This window comes from Cygnus atratus, chromosome 12, assembly GCF_013377495.2.
Source record: "Cygnus atratus isolate AKBS03 ecotype Queensland, Australia chromosome 12, CAtr_DNAZoo_HiC_assembly, whole genome shotgun sequence".
NCBI lineage: Eukaryota > Metazoa > Chordata > Aves > Anseriformes > Anatidae > Cygnus > Cygnus atratus.
The window spans coordinates 16277678-16295290 of NC_066373.1; the positions used below are offsets into that span (position 1 = coordinate 16277678).

The 17613-nt window shown below is 33.6% G+C and overlaps 1 protein-coding gene across 8 annotated transcripts in view; it reads left to right on the forward strand.

The window, feature by feature from the left end:
* RPGRIP1L (RPGRIP1 like) overlaps window positions 1–17613 on the forward strand; it is a 75155-nt gene that overhangs the window by 34614 nt on the left and 22928 nt on the right. For 2 of the 8 annotated variants that reach the window (XM_035543271.2, XM_035543269.2), the window contains exons 15-22: window positions 57–509; window positions 1139–1290; window positions 3564–3927; window positions 6578–6789; window positions 7981–8064; window positions 9585–9656; window positions 11219–11381; window positions 12494–12591. In XM_035543271.2, coding sequence (XP_035399164.1) covers window positions 57–509; window positions 1139–1290; window positions 3564–3927; window positions 6578–6789; window positions 7981–8064; window positions 9585–9656; window positions 11219–11381; window positions 12494–12591 — 1598 coding nt within the window. Of the gene's footprint in view, window positions 1–56; window positions 510–1138; window positions 1291–3560; window positions 3928–6577; window positions 6790–7980; window positions 8065–9584; window positions 9657–11218; window positions 11382–12490; window positions 12592–17613 lie in introns of those variants that run through there. The other 6 variants (XM_035543264.2, XM_035543265.2, XM_035543268.2 and 3 more) reach the window with 4 other exon arrangements.

Sequence of the window (17613 nt, forward strand, 5' to 3'; positions counted from 1 at the left end):
ATTATGCTTTTTCCTCTCTTTTCAGGCATAAATTATTTCTGTTTTATTTATTGCAGCTCAACTAAGAGATGTTGTTTATGGTACTAAACAGCACAAATCCAGACCAAAAATACTGCCAGGTTATTCGGTGGATGAATTTGATGAAACTTTACTTTTAGAAAGAGGAGAGAATCTTTTTGAAATTCATATCAGCAGAGTGATCTTCTCTTCTGCAGCTGTGCATGCTTTTGGTGACCATGAGCCTGCAAGTTTTTGTACTTACGCATTCTATGACTTTGAACTTCAAGCAACCCCGGTAGTGCGTGGGCAAAACCCTTTATACGACTTCACTTCTCAGTATCTTGTACAGGTTGATGACTGCTTCTTGCACTACATACAGAGAAACAGTATCACACTTGAGGTTCATCATGCGTACTGCACAGATTATAAAACAGTTGCTACATGCCAACTGAAGCTCCATGAAATCCTGGAAAAGAACGGGAAGATCTACAGCACAGCAGTTTTAGTTGGTAATCAACATACCACCATCACCAAACAGAATACTCATTAAGTGACAAATAATGTGTATTTGGCCAACAATTAATTCACATATTGCTATTTCAAAAGAAGAAAAAGTGGTTTATACAACATGGTATTTCCTGTTGGATGTGCAGTACGTTCTGGCGATTCTACCAACAGTTGTGGGAAAGCTTGTACAGGTGCAGTTTTACCCATAAAGAGGCCACTAGCTGTCTGCTTGTGTCAGTGTGTCAAAAATACATTTCAACAAACCATTCTAAAGAGCTATTTTTGCCAGTAATTTAAACTGCTTACCACTTGGTGGAACATTTCCAACTATTGACATATAAAACTGTCCTAAGCTTTATTTTCCTCAGAGATTAGAATAACGAAGTTGGCTTGGACAGTAAGTACTGCAGGTAACAGAAGGAAAAAACTGTCATGCTTCATTTTTTAGGTCATTCATGTAGAGCCAGAAGAGTTGTGTTGTTCATGGCTCTAAGATAAACTGCAGATCTCGTGTCACAAACACTGCTGTGATTAACTATCATTTATTTTGTGACATGTCCTAGCATTTGTGTTTGACTTAAGTACTTTAATATTGAAGATTAATGTGATCCCATATGTATTTATTCCTTAGGAATCAAAGGAAACATCCAAAATTATGGTACTGTAGAATACTGGATCAGATTACGAGTTCCTATGGATCAAGCTATTAGTCTTTACAAAGAGAGGTCTAAGGCTCTGGGGTATATAACATCCAGTTTTAGGGAACATGAACAATCATTCCAGGTATGTTTAGTTTTGTACTTCATAGTTTTGGATGCAATGTTTAAAATTATTTTTTCAGTTGAAATAGTTTATTTCAACTCTTTATGTGCTCAAGGTTGAGGAAGTTAAATGTTCTTGAACTGTAAAATATCTTTAGCAATTGAATGACGTGTTTTTCATATAAAGAGATACAGAACCAGTTGAATTACAGTTTTGCTGAACTGGCAAAGTCTTAAACTTCAGTTATTTATTTTTACTGACTTGGTCACTAGAACATTTGAAATGATGATGTAATTAAATTGTATTGTGTTTTCTTAACCTATAAGTGTCAAATTTTGTTAGCATTTCATTCTAGTAGAACATTCAGGAATGTTAGACCAGCCAGGCCTTGGATCACTATTACGGGTGAAGCAGTTGTCTAGAAAAGTCTAAAGGTTCTTAATGTTTGAGTGTTATGACATTACTTCACTTTTTCCTTTTTATTTTTTATTTTTTTAGCTAAACAAGACAATTCTGACAATATAAAGCAGTTTATAGTCATGTTTAGATAAGGGTCACAGGCAGGAAAAAGAAGGGACTTTCAGCTATCTTTAGTAATTGGTTTAGGAAATAAAAACTACTATCAACTATGTTGAATTGTATAAATTAAAAAACTCCAGACCTAATGGGTAATTTTTGTTATTTATAGCTGTTAAAATTACTTCAAGTTTGGAGTAACTTCATTGTTTTATATTATACCATAATGTAAATTTATATTATACCAGAATCCCAACTGATTCCAAAACGTAATTTGAGAAGTACGTTTGGTGTACAAATTCTGTTAAGAGTCAGTGTAAGTATTTTCAGAGAAACATTGAGTTTGATAGCACAGTAACATTTGCTTTAAATCTGATTTTAAAAGAATCAAAGGTATTTTTAACTAACTCATAAAATCTGGGTGTTGTTAAATGCCAAAATCTTGTATTTAGTGTTCTCTATTTTTTATGTTATTTCTAGCTGTGTTACTAGTCCAAACATAGATGAAAGGTAAGGCATGTGGAACAGAGTGTTTTGTTGTAATTATTGTACAATTGCAAATTCAAACATGGCAACTGAAATACACTGATTATAAAGGAGAAAATAGGAGAACAGTCAGAAATGAATAACTGTTTCTAAAGAGCTGTTTGAAACACTGCAGTTATTAAAGATGTGTCATGGCGGAAACAAAAGTCATGTAGCTATGGCCCAGATGGTTACATTATGTTAGGGATTCTTTGAGTCTGCAGCTGCACAAGTAGCTTCAGTTGTATGTTCCAAAATTTAGGCTTTCACTAGTTAAACATATATATAAAATTTTCTGTCCTGTGTAGTGGCAGAAGTCATGGAAACATGAACTATACACAAACTGCTATGAAGACTTTTTTTTTAATTTGTATTTTTTCCAGTTCTGTGTGTAGCTAGAAATAATAGTCTTAAGGTTGCATATTCAGGAAAATATGAAATTGTCAGGGTGGCTGTCTCTACCAATTTCAGTGTGGATTATTTAATCAAAATATACATTTTATCACACAAAATTCAGTTGATAGGTGTTTTTCCATATACCAGAAGACAGAACTCTGCCTTCCAAAAGCAAGATAATTATGTACAATGGATGAAAATAGCTGTGACACATTACAGCAAAGAAAGTAGCCCTTTGAGATAGATAAAGATGGGGATTACTACTTTAACATAATCATATTATTTGTTTTCTTCTTATTACTTAATTTTAATTAAAATTAATTTCCCAGTTTACCAACTTCCTTATTCGACTTCAAACATTTATTATTGCTTTTCACATACTGTTTTCTATTTTTTGTGAATTCTTTATGTAGATAAAGATTTAGAAGGAAAAAAAAATAGAAATCTGAAGTGCAATTTTAATTATTGAAAAGTGTAAATAAAAGGGACTGCAGTTATAAAAATTATATCTTGACACAGAATAGCTGCCAAGGTCAGAATCTGGAACTTTAAAGCTGCACTGGTTATGAATCACTCTTAAAACTTAACTGCTTTATGGATGATCACATGACAAGTAGATCTTAGTTTTAGAAGAATAAGGCAAATAATCACAGACCTGAAAGGTTTAAACTTTTATTTGCTTATACCAGAAGAGACATAGTTGTATTTATAGAACAAGTAAGATTTTGTCATAGAAAGTTAAACAGTAGTTGGAGTGTCATCCAAATAAGTTATTTGTTCTATTTATAAATTTCTTAGAGTGCGCCACTATAAGAATTCTAATGTTTTTAATTCCACTTCTTTTTCATTTAAAGCAGCAGATACTCAGAACTGCCCAAGTCAGCACTTCAACAGATGGCAATTTAAATGAACTCCACATTACAATAAAATGTTGTAACAGTCTACAATCCCGAAAAAAACATCTTCAGCCAAATCCATATGTTGTCTACAAGTTTTTTGATTTTGCAGACCATGATACTCCCATCATTCCTAGCAGCAACAACCCACAAATAGATGACCATATGTGTTTCCAAGTGCCAATGAATGCAGATTTAGACCGATACCTAAAATCAGAATCCTTAACATTTTATGTATTTGATGATGGTGAAACAGAAGAAGGTGGTTATTTAGGGAAAGCCAGTGTGCCTCTTATTTCTTTAGCACATGACAGATCTATTTCAGGTAAGAATTTGACCTCTTTAAACACAACAAAATCCTCACTTCCTGTTTCATATCTCTTTTAAATCTCTTTAAGAACCAAATGAAAGAAAAACCCTTATCATTCATCTGCTCCTCTTGTCTGACAGAATTTTAAAGTCCAATGAAATCTTGGAAATAAATTTTGCATCACAGTGTTACTCATGGCTAAAGAAAAATCTGTGACAGAACTTGGAAATGGATGAATGATTTTTTTAATATAACCATTAAACTGCAAACATTAGAGAAAGAAAAGAGCAAAGGAGAGAAGAAGCTTCAAATATCTCTTTTGCTTACTAAGACAATACTAACAGAATGTTCCAGGATTGTTGCAGTTTCTAACAAAAATACTAAATTGGTGGGTGTTAGTTGTGGTTATCCATAAACTGCAATGAATCCTGTATCTTACAAGAAGGGTGGCAATAGTAGAGTTTTCTTTAAAAACTAAAAAGTAAAAGAGGAAATTAAATTCAGAGTAGCCAGCTGTCTGAACATTCATTTATGATGATCCTCACAGGGATGAAAAGTCTTAAAATTCTGTTTTGTTCTACTTACTGGTCCTGGTATGGAATAGTTAGGTTTTGATAAATAATTATAACTGAAATGACGTTGCACTATAGCACTGACTAAATGCTAATAGATTATTGATATTTTCTTTTTTTGTTTGCATTTTAGTAATCTGTTTGCACCTTGTCTCTTTTACTACTGATTTTTGCCTTAAGAAGCCTACCAAATACACTACTATATGAGTATGAGTATATTAAATAGAAAGGCCCTCTTAGTCTTAGCATCAGGTGGGAAGGGGTGTTTGAAACTTGATTTTCACTATTTGCTGCTTTCATAACTGACAAGATATTTGTGTAACAAAAATAGTAGATGCTTTGCAATACGTCTTGGGGAAAAAAATAAAATGAAAAAAATAAACATAGAGTGCTTCTCTCTGGTTCAAAAAGTAACCGAGAACTATTTTACTATTTCCTTTTACTGGCTCTTTCTTAAATTCTGGTGATTTAAAAATTAGTTTCTTGGTATATGTACGCTTTCTCCCTCCTCCTTTTTTTCTGTTGTTGCTGTTACTTCATTTTGTCACTAATTTATAACATGGTTTCTTTCTCTGTGTGTTTTAATTGTTTCTCATTAGTTTACTTTTCTAGCTTTAGCTAATGTGCACTTAAAAATAGATTATAAAATTGACATGAGAAATCAACCTGTCTTAGGGAAAAAACCATCAAGATCTAAATTTGGAATCTTAAAATCATTGTTGACTAGAACTCCAGATATGACCTAGTCTGACCACCTGACCCAGTTAGACCAAGTTGCTTAGAACCTTGCCCAGTTGTTTTTGAATATCTCAGAGGACAGAGATCTATTATTTGTCTGGCCAACCTGTTCCAGTGTTTGACCACCCTCATAATAAAAACCTTGTTCTTTTTCATGTTCCATCTTGTGCCTGTTGACTCTCATCCTCCTCCTGTGCACTGCTGGCCCCATCTTCTCTGTACCCTCCCATTAGGTGGCTGCAGACAGCAATAAGATCCCCTGAGAGCTACCAGTTCTGAAGGTCAAACAAATCCATTTTCATTCTCTTCTTCTATGTCATGTGCTCCATGACACTCTTGGTAGTCCTCCACTGGACTTGCTCCAGGATGTTACTGTCTTGTGCTGGAGAGGCCAAAATGACACGGTATACCAGATGCCATCTCACAGATATTAAACAGAGCAAGAAACTTCCCTGAGCCTGCTGGCTGCTGTCTTGTTGTTGAAGCCTGGGGTGCAGTCGGCCTTCTTTGTTGCGAAGATGCAGCTTTGCTGACTCATAATTTTCAAACAGGACCAGCTCTTTTTCTGCAAGGAAGGCTGCTTGTAGCCTCTACTGCTGCTTGACATTATTCAAGTATGCAGGACTTTGCATTTGCTGTTGTTGAACTTCATGAGTTTCCTGCCAGGCCATTTTTCCAGTCTGTGTGAAAGCAGCTCTGCCTTCAGTGCATCAGTTGCTCCCCACGACTTGATATCATTTACAAATTTACTATGTTGTTCATAGCATAAAAGCTGCTTAATTAATATTTCACTGTCAACTATAAGACATTTATGAAAGTGTTGAAAATTTTACAGTATGATTATTGTAAAATATAATTACCCCACAAATGTGGATAATAAGGGAAAATTTGCAAGTAAATTTAAGGTTTCTTCTTTGATAAAAATGTATCAATTTAATGTTTTTTTTAATCCTTTTATTTTCCTTAACAAAAAATAAACATTAGTAAAAAAAAAAAAAAGGGTGGGGAGGGATATGTTTAAATTAGATATGAACCATGTTAGTAAAAATTAGTTATGTCATATCAGATTATCTGAGAAACCTACAAAACTCCTTGAAAGACAGTAATCCAGTCCCTTCTAAATCATGTATTTCTGAACGTTCTCAGTGTTATATTGGGTATATTTGAATCAAAATAGAAAATACAAATTTTTGAATACAAAACACAGTATTTTGACAGTATTTCAATAATGAAATGGCTTCTAAAATTAAGACCATTAAGCTATTTTATTCTTGAATCACATTCAGCGTTGCATTGCATGTTATTGTATATATATAGAATAAGATAATTAGATGGGATTTGCCTTTTGCTTTCAGGTATTTTTGAACTAACAGATTCTGAAAGACAGGTTACTGGTGCTATCAGAGTTGAGCTAAAATGGAAGTTTGCCTACCTACCACCAAGTGCCTCTGTGATGGCTGCAGACTTAAGGAATTACATTCAAAATGAGAAATCAATGGCAAGTAAATTACTAGCAGAGGAAGAAATGCAGAATCCATTCCCATCTCCTCTTACTTCATCAGTGACAGTAAGTAATCTAACCAATTTACAGAAGCTAAAAGATAGAAAAGACCTATTACAGCCGGTCATTTAGTTCTTCCATGATGACCAGGATTTGTTCTTACTGTAAAACAATGCATACTACAAATGATTCATATAACCACCATCTTGGACTTCCTTTGGGAAGTGAAATCTTTCTTGTGTCAAAAATTTTTTAAAGTCATAATGTAATGGTAGACAACTGGGTAGTAAAAGAGAGAGCAGGGAGAAGAAATAACAAACATTGAGTATCGTCCTTATCAATTGTCTTTTCAATGCCGCTGTCCTATGTAAAATGTAGCCACGTTAGTTTTAACTCCAGGACTAAGGTTGAAATTAGTGACAGTTATGAAGTTAGCTTTCTGCTATTTCTGTGATCTCTAAGAAACTCAGCCAGAATTCAGTCAGCTGGAATAGCTTTGGGCCTAAAGAATTACCAAGCAGCCAGATCCAAGCCATATGTACAGACACTTAGGTGTATCTGCAATGCTCTCATTATTCTGGCGTCTACAGCATGGTGCTAAGATATCCAATAGCTTCTTAAAAATCACTCATAAATAAAAAGTGGCACAAGGATTTTTTTTTTTTTATATAAAAATCAGTAAAGTGGATCATCAGGAGAGTAAAGATTGAAGAGTAATGAGCCCCTTTTTATTTGTTATTTTTTGTCTTTTATATTATAACATCACAACTGAAATACTTGTGGATCACTTTGTTAGTTTTGCAACTATTATCAATCTCTTTTCTGTTTGTGTGTTTAAAATTTTGGGGGGGAGTGGAGGGTTAGAGGAAGGTGTCAAAGATATGGCAAGCCTATAGAAAAAGAAATCAAGCACGCAGTAAACAGTAACAATTTATTCTGCCAGATGCATGATGCTCCTGAGTTTAGTCCTACAATGATTTCTCACCTGGAACTCTGCATTCCATGGATGCTCTGTAGAGTGTTACACCCATTTATGGCTTAATTCTGAAAGGCATCTCCATTTTGTGTATGTGTGCATGTGTGTGTGGGGGATATTCAAACAAGAACTAGATCATCTTGCCCATTTAGAATTGAAGTTAGTACAATTACATTTGTCTACAAGTCAAAAAAAAAAAAAGGGATTTCTCAGAATTTACTGTAAATAAGATAGTTAACATATGCCAATAAATGGACTTCAACCATATTTTTGTATTATAGGTACCAATACCCAAACCAAGGCACCGTGCAGCTCAAACAGAGAAGAAAGTATCTTTTCTGGATGCTAGTTCAATACAGATGGCAGTAAGTTTTAATTGTTTAATTAGTTTTCTTGCATGCTGAAGCAAGAAAGACTACTTATGTCACAGTATGAACAAATTGTAGAACTAATAATTGTGAACACTCAGTTATTTAAGCAACAGAAGACTGGCATGTCTAAAGCAGTGAATGATAGCATAGCAGTGCATATAGGTGTTGGAAACAATGCAGGGGTATCTGTGATTCCCTCAGAATTGCTTGCTATCCTCCACAGCTTATGAGCTTCCCCTTTCATGGACTTAGGGCAGATTCAAACAGAACCAATTAACTGTCTCTGCACTGTTTCTTAGCTCTCTAGGTTATCAAAATGTCTTTAATTAACCAGTCACACTGAAGCACAATTGGTTGACTGAAACCAATCTGAAGTGTGCCAATGGTGTATGCAAGTTGACACCATTTATAGCCACCCCTTTTCAACAAAGTTTGTCAGCTGTGATCACAAACACTGTGAGGCCAAGTACACTTCTAAACTTGGGATAAACTATTGTTTATTTTCTAGACTGTAGGAGGCTTTTCATGGAATTAACTCAAACACATTTGCTAGATGGTGTACATTTTCTTTTTGGTCTTAAATAAACTGTCTTCTGAGGATAGATTGTATTAAATCCAGTAAGCTCAGGTGAGTTCTCTAATAGCTAACTATAAAGTTTATTATTAATATTATGTTGCAATTAACTAATACAGTCTTAAAAATACAAGCTGCTTTCTCTATTTATAAATACCTTGATTGAATTTATTATTTGAAATGTAATACCAATTTCAATTTACAGCTCCTTCTGCTATTGCTGTGACTACAACTTTGTTTTGACAGATGAGAAATAGGAAAAAGGCAAATATCAGAGAAATCAAATCTTTTTAAAGCTAACTGACCCATTAGCCATATGGTTAAACGCACATAACTTCAGCTGTCCAGATAGCAACCTCTCAAAATCGGCCAGTTTTTCACAAAGTATGATTTTCCAAGGGAGAGATTTAGCTATTTGATCTTTATCAGGAGTCACTCGCTACCAGCTTTAAAAATCCAAATCTCACTGTCTGGTTATAGACAAGTAATGATAGTACTAACTAATGAAATATTTGGGGTTTCTCTGAAGTCTAAATCTTGCAGTGACATTGCAAGAGTATACCCATGTAAGAGAATTAGAAGCTTAACAGATTAAAAATGAACAAGAATGGTCTGCTTCATTTTCTAAATAGCAGAGAATCTATTTCTCAGATATTCATGTGACACGTGCCAAAGCAAATAGTTTTGGGAAAAGGAAGCTCACTAAAAAATTGGATGAATGGTTTGACTCTCATTAGGACCCAAACTGTTTGTATGAATTGTCCAGTGTCATGGGTGGAACCTATAGCAGTAGGTAGATGCAGTAATGCTAATCCAGAAAAGCAAAGGAGGGTGTAATTTCCTGTCCAAATGCTTCTCCAACAGTAAATTCATACCTATGTTTGTGTTTTAATTATGTAGTATGTAATAAAGTCTTCCCCTTATTTTACCCATAACTTAGGGCTCTGTTGTTGAAAATGATGTGGAACATGCACGGAAGATAAAGGCTTCAACAGGTCCAAGCGCTTTAGAGGTATGAGATTATTCAGTTTTTGCAGTTTATATAATGTATTGCATTTGAATTCCAGGTGTATGTTATCTCTTCAGAGCCATACATTAAAAACCAAACTATCGTTAAGTAACATCTCCTAAACTTCATTGAAATATGAGGGGGAAAAGTGATTCTTTGTGATGACATTCTTTTTTTTTTTTTTTTCGGTTGTTAGAAAAGAAGGAATATCTCTGCTTGTTTGTTTCTATGTTTGGATGAAGTGTTTGTCTTCACTCTAAAAATTATCATTATAAAGTGGGGTGGGAAAGAAGAAGAAATGCAGTATCTTTGGAATCTTGCTAAATACGTAGCATTTGTAGGAGAAGAGAAGTATTAAATACTTTAGTACCCCGGTTGGCTTTGAAAGTAAGTTCCTGTGGCAGATTGGCAAGCTCTTGGTTCTGGTGGTGTTAGTGTTTATTCACTGGCTGTTAACTTCCTTTCACTTTTCTACTTAAAAGCTCATTCAGGGCGTTAAATGAAAAGCAAAAATCTTCCTCTACCACATCAGGTAGTATTGGTCAAGGAGAATAATCAAAAAGTAATCAAATATTTTATCCACCAAAATGTAACTTTCTCACTGAAGGAATTCTTTATAAGGAATTCCCAAACATTGTCTAAAATAGTGTTTTAGTTACAACATACCATGCGTGCCAAGGAGACACAAGAGACACAAAGTCGGTTTCACTTATAGAAGGTTTTGGTGTTTTGTGAATATTGCTTTGCTTTGTGTGGCTCCAAATGTCCTGAAGTAGTTAAGTTAAAATGGTTAAACTATTTTGTGTCCAAATATAAAACAAGTTTGGAAAATCTGGGTGTTCTGTGGACAGCTGAAAGTTACCTCACGTATTCTGAGGTTTGGTAGATGAGACATGACTCTAGCTGTGAAAACCGCAGTCCTGGAAGACAATTATTAAATAATAAATGGAATCTTCCACTGAAATTTGCTATATCTCTAATGTTATGTCACTGATAAGGTATTATTATTTCTAATTGTGCTTAAAGTGAAAGAAGGGAATAAGATTACTTCAGAGACAGTTTGGTACTAAAGTTATTTTACCTTAGATAACATAACATAGTTGTCATATTTTATAGCAAAATGTTTCTGTCTTTTTTTTATCTTTTACTTTTTTTTCTTGAAAAAGAAAGTATTGTATGAAATAAGTTATAAAATTGCCAAGTAAGGAAGTTTTTTTTCCTATTTTTTTTTTTCAAACCAAGTATGTTAGTACTGAAACAGCTGAAATATAAATGAATCTCCGGAAATGTAATGGTATAATTTGACAGTCACCAAATTATTATAACAGCTATGTTTTCACAACTGTACGTTTGTTAGAGAATTGTCTGTCTTCCGTATCAATTATCTGTTACTGCAGTTGAAAACTTTTAATTGCTTCTTATATTGCATAAACAATATAATTGTTTAAAAGGCATATATATAATGAATGTGAACCATAACTCTTCAAGTTTTGAACCTTCGTAACTTTCAAGGAATGTTTTAAAAAGTGAGTTTATCTGTTTTTATATTGCATGTGGTATATAAGGTTAAACAAGAAAGGCTAGCAGATGGTAAGGTGAAGGAGGTTGCTGAAGAAATTCAACAAGAAAAAGAAGACCTCTCACATCTGTCAGAAGGGCAGTTGACTGACCAAAGCCCAGTTACCTCTGGAGATGAGACAGAAGTTACTGAAGAATTGGAATCAGAAGGTAGAATTCATTTCTTATGAATAAGTAGCTGTATTTCCTTAATAAATCTATCTTTCCATTTTTTAAGCATTTCTTACTAGCAGTGGGAGCTGCCTCATTATGAGGAGCTGCGTGACAGAAATGATATTCTGGTGTACTCCATAGCTGAAGCTGGCTGGTGGGTATGGTGGTGTTATTTTCATCCCAAATGGAAACTATATAGTAATTGAATGCAAAAATCTGGTATCTGACCTACATTCATAAAAAATTAAAGGAAATCTGGCTTCTGTTTTAAATGTGTTTATATTCTCCCGTGGAACTATACTGTTCTAAAGACTATTTTAATGGATATGCTCCTTTATCTGCAGATAACAGCCAGTGCTGATACTGGAAATCCTTTCAGACAGCGAAAGGGTAGTATGTCTTACCATATTTGTGACATAAAGTTGTTAAGAGAGAGATGTATTTCAAGATTGTAAAAGCTGGCTCACCCCATTCCAACTCTAAGCTTAAACTGTTTATTAGCAAAATAAACCAAGTCTTTGGTACTGTGTTTAAAATAGAAACATAAACAGGATGTTAAAATTTCACATTCTTCTTCACAGCTTCTGTGTAAAAATTCATTAGTAAAATTAGAAAAACATGAAGTTGAATCCGTGTCGTGTTTTTAAGTAATTTGCTCCAGAAAAGAGAGACCTGAATGCTCTTCAAAATAATCCATCTGCATTATAGAATTACATTATTTAAGAAAAAAAGAGTACCTCTTTAGATGTGCATGGTGTTAAACCTAATAATAGGAAATGCAAAAGTTCAGGCCATATCCTACCTATGAACTGCTGTTCATACTTCAGTTCATGACAAGACTTGTATCATTGCACTTACCAACTTTCGTCTTGGAAATATTAGTATTTGTTAGCAAATCAGAAAAAAAAATGTATTTAGACCACATTAAAGATCATTGATTTGCCAGTCTTATCTTCTGCAAGGAAGAGATTTACTTGATGCTGTTCTACTATATTTATTAGAAATAGCTAATATATCGCTATCAGGTTTCTCAGCAAATCTCAGATGGACCACAAATACAGGGTTGTTTTTTAACTACATTGATTCTTATTTTTATTTTTTTTTAGCAGATCAAGATGATAAACACACAAATGACGCCATTGAATCAATAATAACTGACAGCGATGACTGTATTGTTGCAAGTCCGGTATCCAAGAATATTAAACAGGTCAGCTGGAGTATTTTATGGCAATTATTTGTTAAGTCTAAAAAACAAACAAACAAAACTTTTAAAGCCTAATTCCTCTAAGAGTAGCTTTCCTATTTCTAAGGTCAGATTCTAAGGCTTTTCCAATGAATTTGCGTTTTCCTGTTTCTGGTTGAAATAGACACTTTTTCACAGGAAAAGGAAAAGTTTACCTTAGCCATATTGTTCATGTGGTTTATTGTTTTGTTTTTAACTGGGAAATTGACTACCTGACGATGATTTTCCTAATTTTGTGCAAAAATATAATTTGTATCTAATATTATAGTTTAGGAAATTTTTAGAATGTACCAAGGACTTTAAGGTAGCTATTGTTTAACTTTGAGTTAGCCCTGAAGTGTTCAGGCAGTTGGACTTGGTCTTCGAAGGTTCCTTCCAACTAAACTGCTCTATTCTATGACATGACATGATTTAGTCTGTATGCTTCAGCAGATTTTGGACCTTTAACTGTGACTATTTGTTGTCATCTTTTCCACTGTTGTCACCTGATATTTTGTTACCAGCAAACCCTTCTTTTGCATGGCTGGGATATTCCCATGAGCTGTACTTGCCTGTGTTGAACCAACCAAAAACCAACTGTAGAAAATCAGGAGATAGTAATGATGACCATTATCTTGTTATGTTGCGTTTGTTATGACCGCATAAAAGACTTGGAACTAGAGATTTCTAATGATTTTAAATCTGAAAGCAAATTTTAGTTCTGGACAATAGGCAAAGATAACTGTTATAATGTGAATGTCTAAAGATCTTTGTCTTAGTGTTCAGTGCTGCCTGTTGTCTTCATTGCCACATTTAGGAAAATGTGCTTTTCTACTTCCTTTGGTGCTTCCTGAGGAAGGAGAGAATAATTTAATTTGTCAAGGCCTGCAGTAAATCTACTGTTTTATCCCAGTATGTTGACTTGATGGAAAGTTGTTAAAATTGCATAAGCTTGGCTTGAATATATTTCAGTGCAACCAAATGGATTTCTTTGACTTCACAATAATTTTAGAGCTAAAGATCTGTTTTCAGAAAAATTTGTACATACAGTATCCAGTCACTTCAGTGTACGTTCTTTTTAATGGACGTGGACATTCTTTTGTTTGGCATGGACAATAATAGTATTCTTTTGACTTGTCCTTAGAACCTGCAATTAATGAGCATAAAGTCATATATACAAAATATCCCAACATAATACAAATGTGGAAAATTTACTTGAAGACGTATTTCAAAAGTATAGTTCTCTACAAACACAAGAATATTGGATACTTTCATAATGTTCACTGAACAGTCTTGAAAAATAGAAATCTATTGTTTAATTGTAGTACTTCTAATAGTTAATACTTCTCTACTACTGGTCTGTCTTAGCCTTCTTTTAAAGGAGTAAGGGTATGCCGTTATATCAGACTTAAGTTTTTTTAATGTTCTGAAATATGACAACCTAGAGGTAGTTTGATTTTTGTATTCTGTATTCAGGTGAAGGCTGTGTGAAATCTTACAAACTATCAATGTCAAGTAATGCTTCCTATGAGAAATATTGCTCCTTTTTTGTAAGTTGTAGAAGAGATTTAGGAATGCCACCACTTTTATAAGCTGAAGAGATATGCAAAAGGTGTTTTTGAAAATGAAATTGCCTGGTATATATGTAAAATAGTTATTTTTTATTTTTTTCCTCTCTTCCTGTGAGAACTAAAATGACTACTACTCATCACTTTTAAGTCAAACTATAATAGGGTTGATCTATACATCCCTAGTACTCTTGTATTTTATGAAAATTATTTTAAAATATTTTGGAGAGGATTTCGAGTGTAGATTCATTTCAGATTCATTGATTTCTGTCTTCTCAGATTTGTTCTTCAAGTAACAGTGCATGTTCAAGAAGGGTAGATAAGACAACAAAAACCTATAAGCTATTAAAGCAACACAATTGATACAAATTTCAGGTTAAAGTTATGCATTGGTATATTTGAAATCTTTGCAGAATACAGCATGTGAAAATTGAGATCGAATTCATACTTTTTAAAAGACTAAAAATCAGTGCCTTTTATCTTATGAGATAAATATCCTGCTGGTAATCAAACACTGTAAATAAGACTTGTGATTTTTAGTGATTGTTATGCTAATTATCCTATGAATCTGAGTTGTATGCCAAACTGTTTAAGCCATTTAAGATCATACTGTTTCTTTTTTGCATGTTGCAAATTAGACAGACCATGGTTATTTCTTAGATATGTTGATCATAAAGGGAATCTAACAGATTTTCCAGTACTTAGCTATACCACTTGCTTCTTTCTCTTTTCTTCTTGTCTATGATGTATAATTAATCATAGATTACTTCATTTTGTTTTATTTCATTTACAACATTTATGAGCTTCACTTTGTCAGTATGAAATGCTTGTCCCCTTCTTTCCTTTCCAAAGTGGCGTAATTAGTGTTAGCATCTTTTTTAACAGGCTACATAAAGTTTAGTGGCTGGATTAAATCAAGTCATTAACATAATGTTCTATACAATTTGCCCCTATCTCTTTTCTTTTCCAGTACATCAAAGTGCCACCAAGTGCCAGTGTAATTGGGCCTTGCTAGCTTGTCAGGTTCAGTCAGGCTGATGGCTGCTGCTTTTACTAAAAAGCTTCCAGGCATGATAATTAATAGAGAAAAGAAGTCTGAGAAATGTAAAAGTTTGGACAGTTCTCTATGAATATTTCATACATTTGAATAATCAGAAGTTAACATTATCAATTTGATGTATAATACATTGATTAAAAGCCTTGTTTCAGATCCTCAAAATAGACATCAAAACTGGGAATTTGCATTTTCTGTGGCATGGTCTTTATATTTAAAAAAAAAAAAAAAAAAGCTTTTCTCTCTCATCCCTCCTCCCCTTCACCCCCATGTCTACGCTTTATCTGTATAGGAGATGATAAAGCATTCGGTTATCACAATAAAATTTACTGCTGTCAGCTTCCAAGTTTTCTTAAAACGTTCCCATAAAGCAATTACTGGCAAAAACAATGTATTCTGTGGTAGTCCCATTCCTTGCTTTAGGAGTGTTTACGTCTCTCTTTTTCATTGCTGATGCTGTGAGTGCATTATCTTGCACTAATAGCAGTTTATTGAAAACTGTCATTATTGGTTCCTGCAAGGTTACATCTCTGGGTTTAATTAATGTTGACATTAAAGTCTCTCTTAAACACTAGTAAAAAGCTCCGCCAGTTCCTTGTGGCTCAGCTGGACAAAGAAATGTTTGTGAAAATTTGGGTAGATTTAAATATAAACTTTATGTATAGGGAAAAAATAATTACTTTTCCTTTTAAAATGTCATTTTTGTACAGTTAGGTAAATAGTACACATCTTCCTATGAAATACCTGCATTCATAAAAAAAAAAAAAAAGTGATTTGGACATTGTGCTACAGTTTTAAACTTTGGTTTCTCCAATTCCTCTTTTAAATTTATTTTCTGCATGACTTTAATACCTTTGGTGGACTTTTAGGAAAATTCCTGAGTACTCAGTGCTTGTCTTAAACTGGCCTTTTTTGTGAATACCCAATCTGAATTCATGGATCTAAAAATTTAGGTTTTTAATATTACCCTGTGTTGTTGAGTTGATATGATTCTACTTTGTCATAAATACTAATTCTTTAGTATTCTCTTGGTCTTGTCTAGATCTAACCTTAGCTGCTTTGTGCTTTCTTCTTTAAGAAATTAGGGAAGTAAGAATATTGCACCAGCATATTTAATGAAGAAAGAAATACAATTCATGAAATAGAGCTGTTAGTCAGTAAATGGTACTTAACTCTGATAAAAGCTTTATAGTCACTATTTTCAAAGAGTACCGATAGGTCTAAAATTAAAAATCAGCTTATGCTGTTCTCCACCTTTACAATGATTGTTGGCTACAGCATGGTCACTATTAGACAGGAACTTAGGTTAAAAAAAGAAAGCTTGAAGGATCTGGGCAAAGCCTAAGTTGTTTTTTTTTCCTACTGATAAAGCTTGATGTGGACTCTGTTTGATTGGGTATTACACTGAAATAATGAGTTTACAAATTCTAGTGCTTGACAAATAAACTTTGAAGTAATAATTAGAAGCATGTTTACAAGCCATTGGTCTTGATGGGAGAACTGAGAGAAGAGGGAGAAATAATACCAAAAAAACCCCCACAAACAACAACAACAAAAAAAACACAGCTTTTAAAATGATTCAAAACCACAGAGTCTTAAGTCTCTTAAGACTCTACCTTTACCTTAAGTAAAGGTAACACATTACTTTTTCCGTAACAATTAAAGCTAATCAGTCAGAATGCTAAATTAAGTAGAAAGACTTAAGGCTGAGTATATAAGCTCATAGGAAAATCATCAACAGGAGCCATTTTTAACCTAGCTGGTAATGTTTACTGTGGTTATGAATATGAATGCTCCTCAGTTCTCACTTGGGAGACTATATTTATTGGAGCTCATTGACATGGAAGTAAGTTACGGCCATTTCACAAGTAGAAATAAGTTGTTGTTTTTTCTAATTGGAGGTCTAAAAAGCGTAGCATGGGATTTGAAACTAGACTTGAGTTTTGATTAGCTGCAACATATCACCAGGCAGAAGTTGTTGCATGCTATGGGTAATATGAAAGATAATCGAATTCCATTCATTTATACACATCTATATGGTCCCCATACAATACTCTAATAGGAGGTTGGAGAACAGTATCAAATGTTATGTATTAAGCCTCTAAATAAAAAGAACAACTGTATTAAAAATGTGCACTTTGATATATTCTGTCACTATAGTTACCCTCTTAGCAAATGAAAATGCTATACTGATACCTTCTTCCCATACTAAGGCATTTTTTCCTAAATGGATTAACTTTCAAATAGAGATTTTTTTTAATTTATTTTATTTTTGAAATCAAGTTTATGATCTGCATATAGAAAAATACATACGTATAAAAGCAGGAATCCTGTCATGTTTGGTTTTGTGTATTTTTACATAATACTGCCTTTTTTTTTTTATTT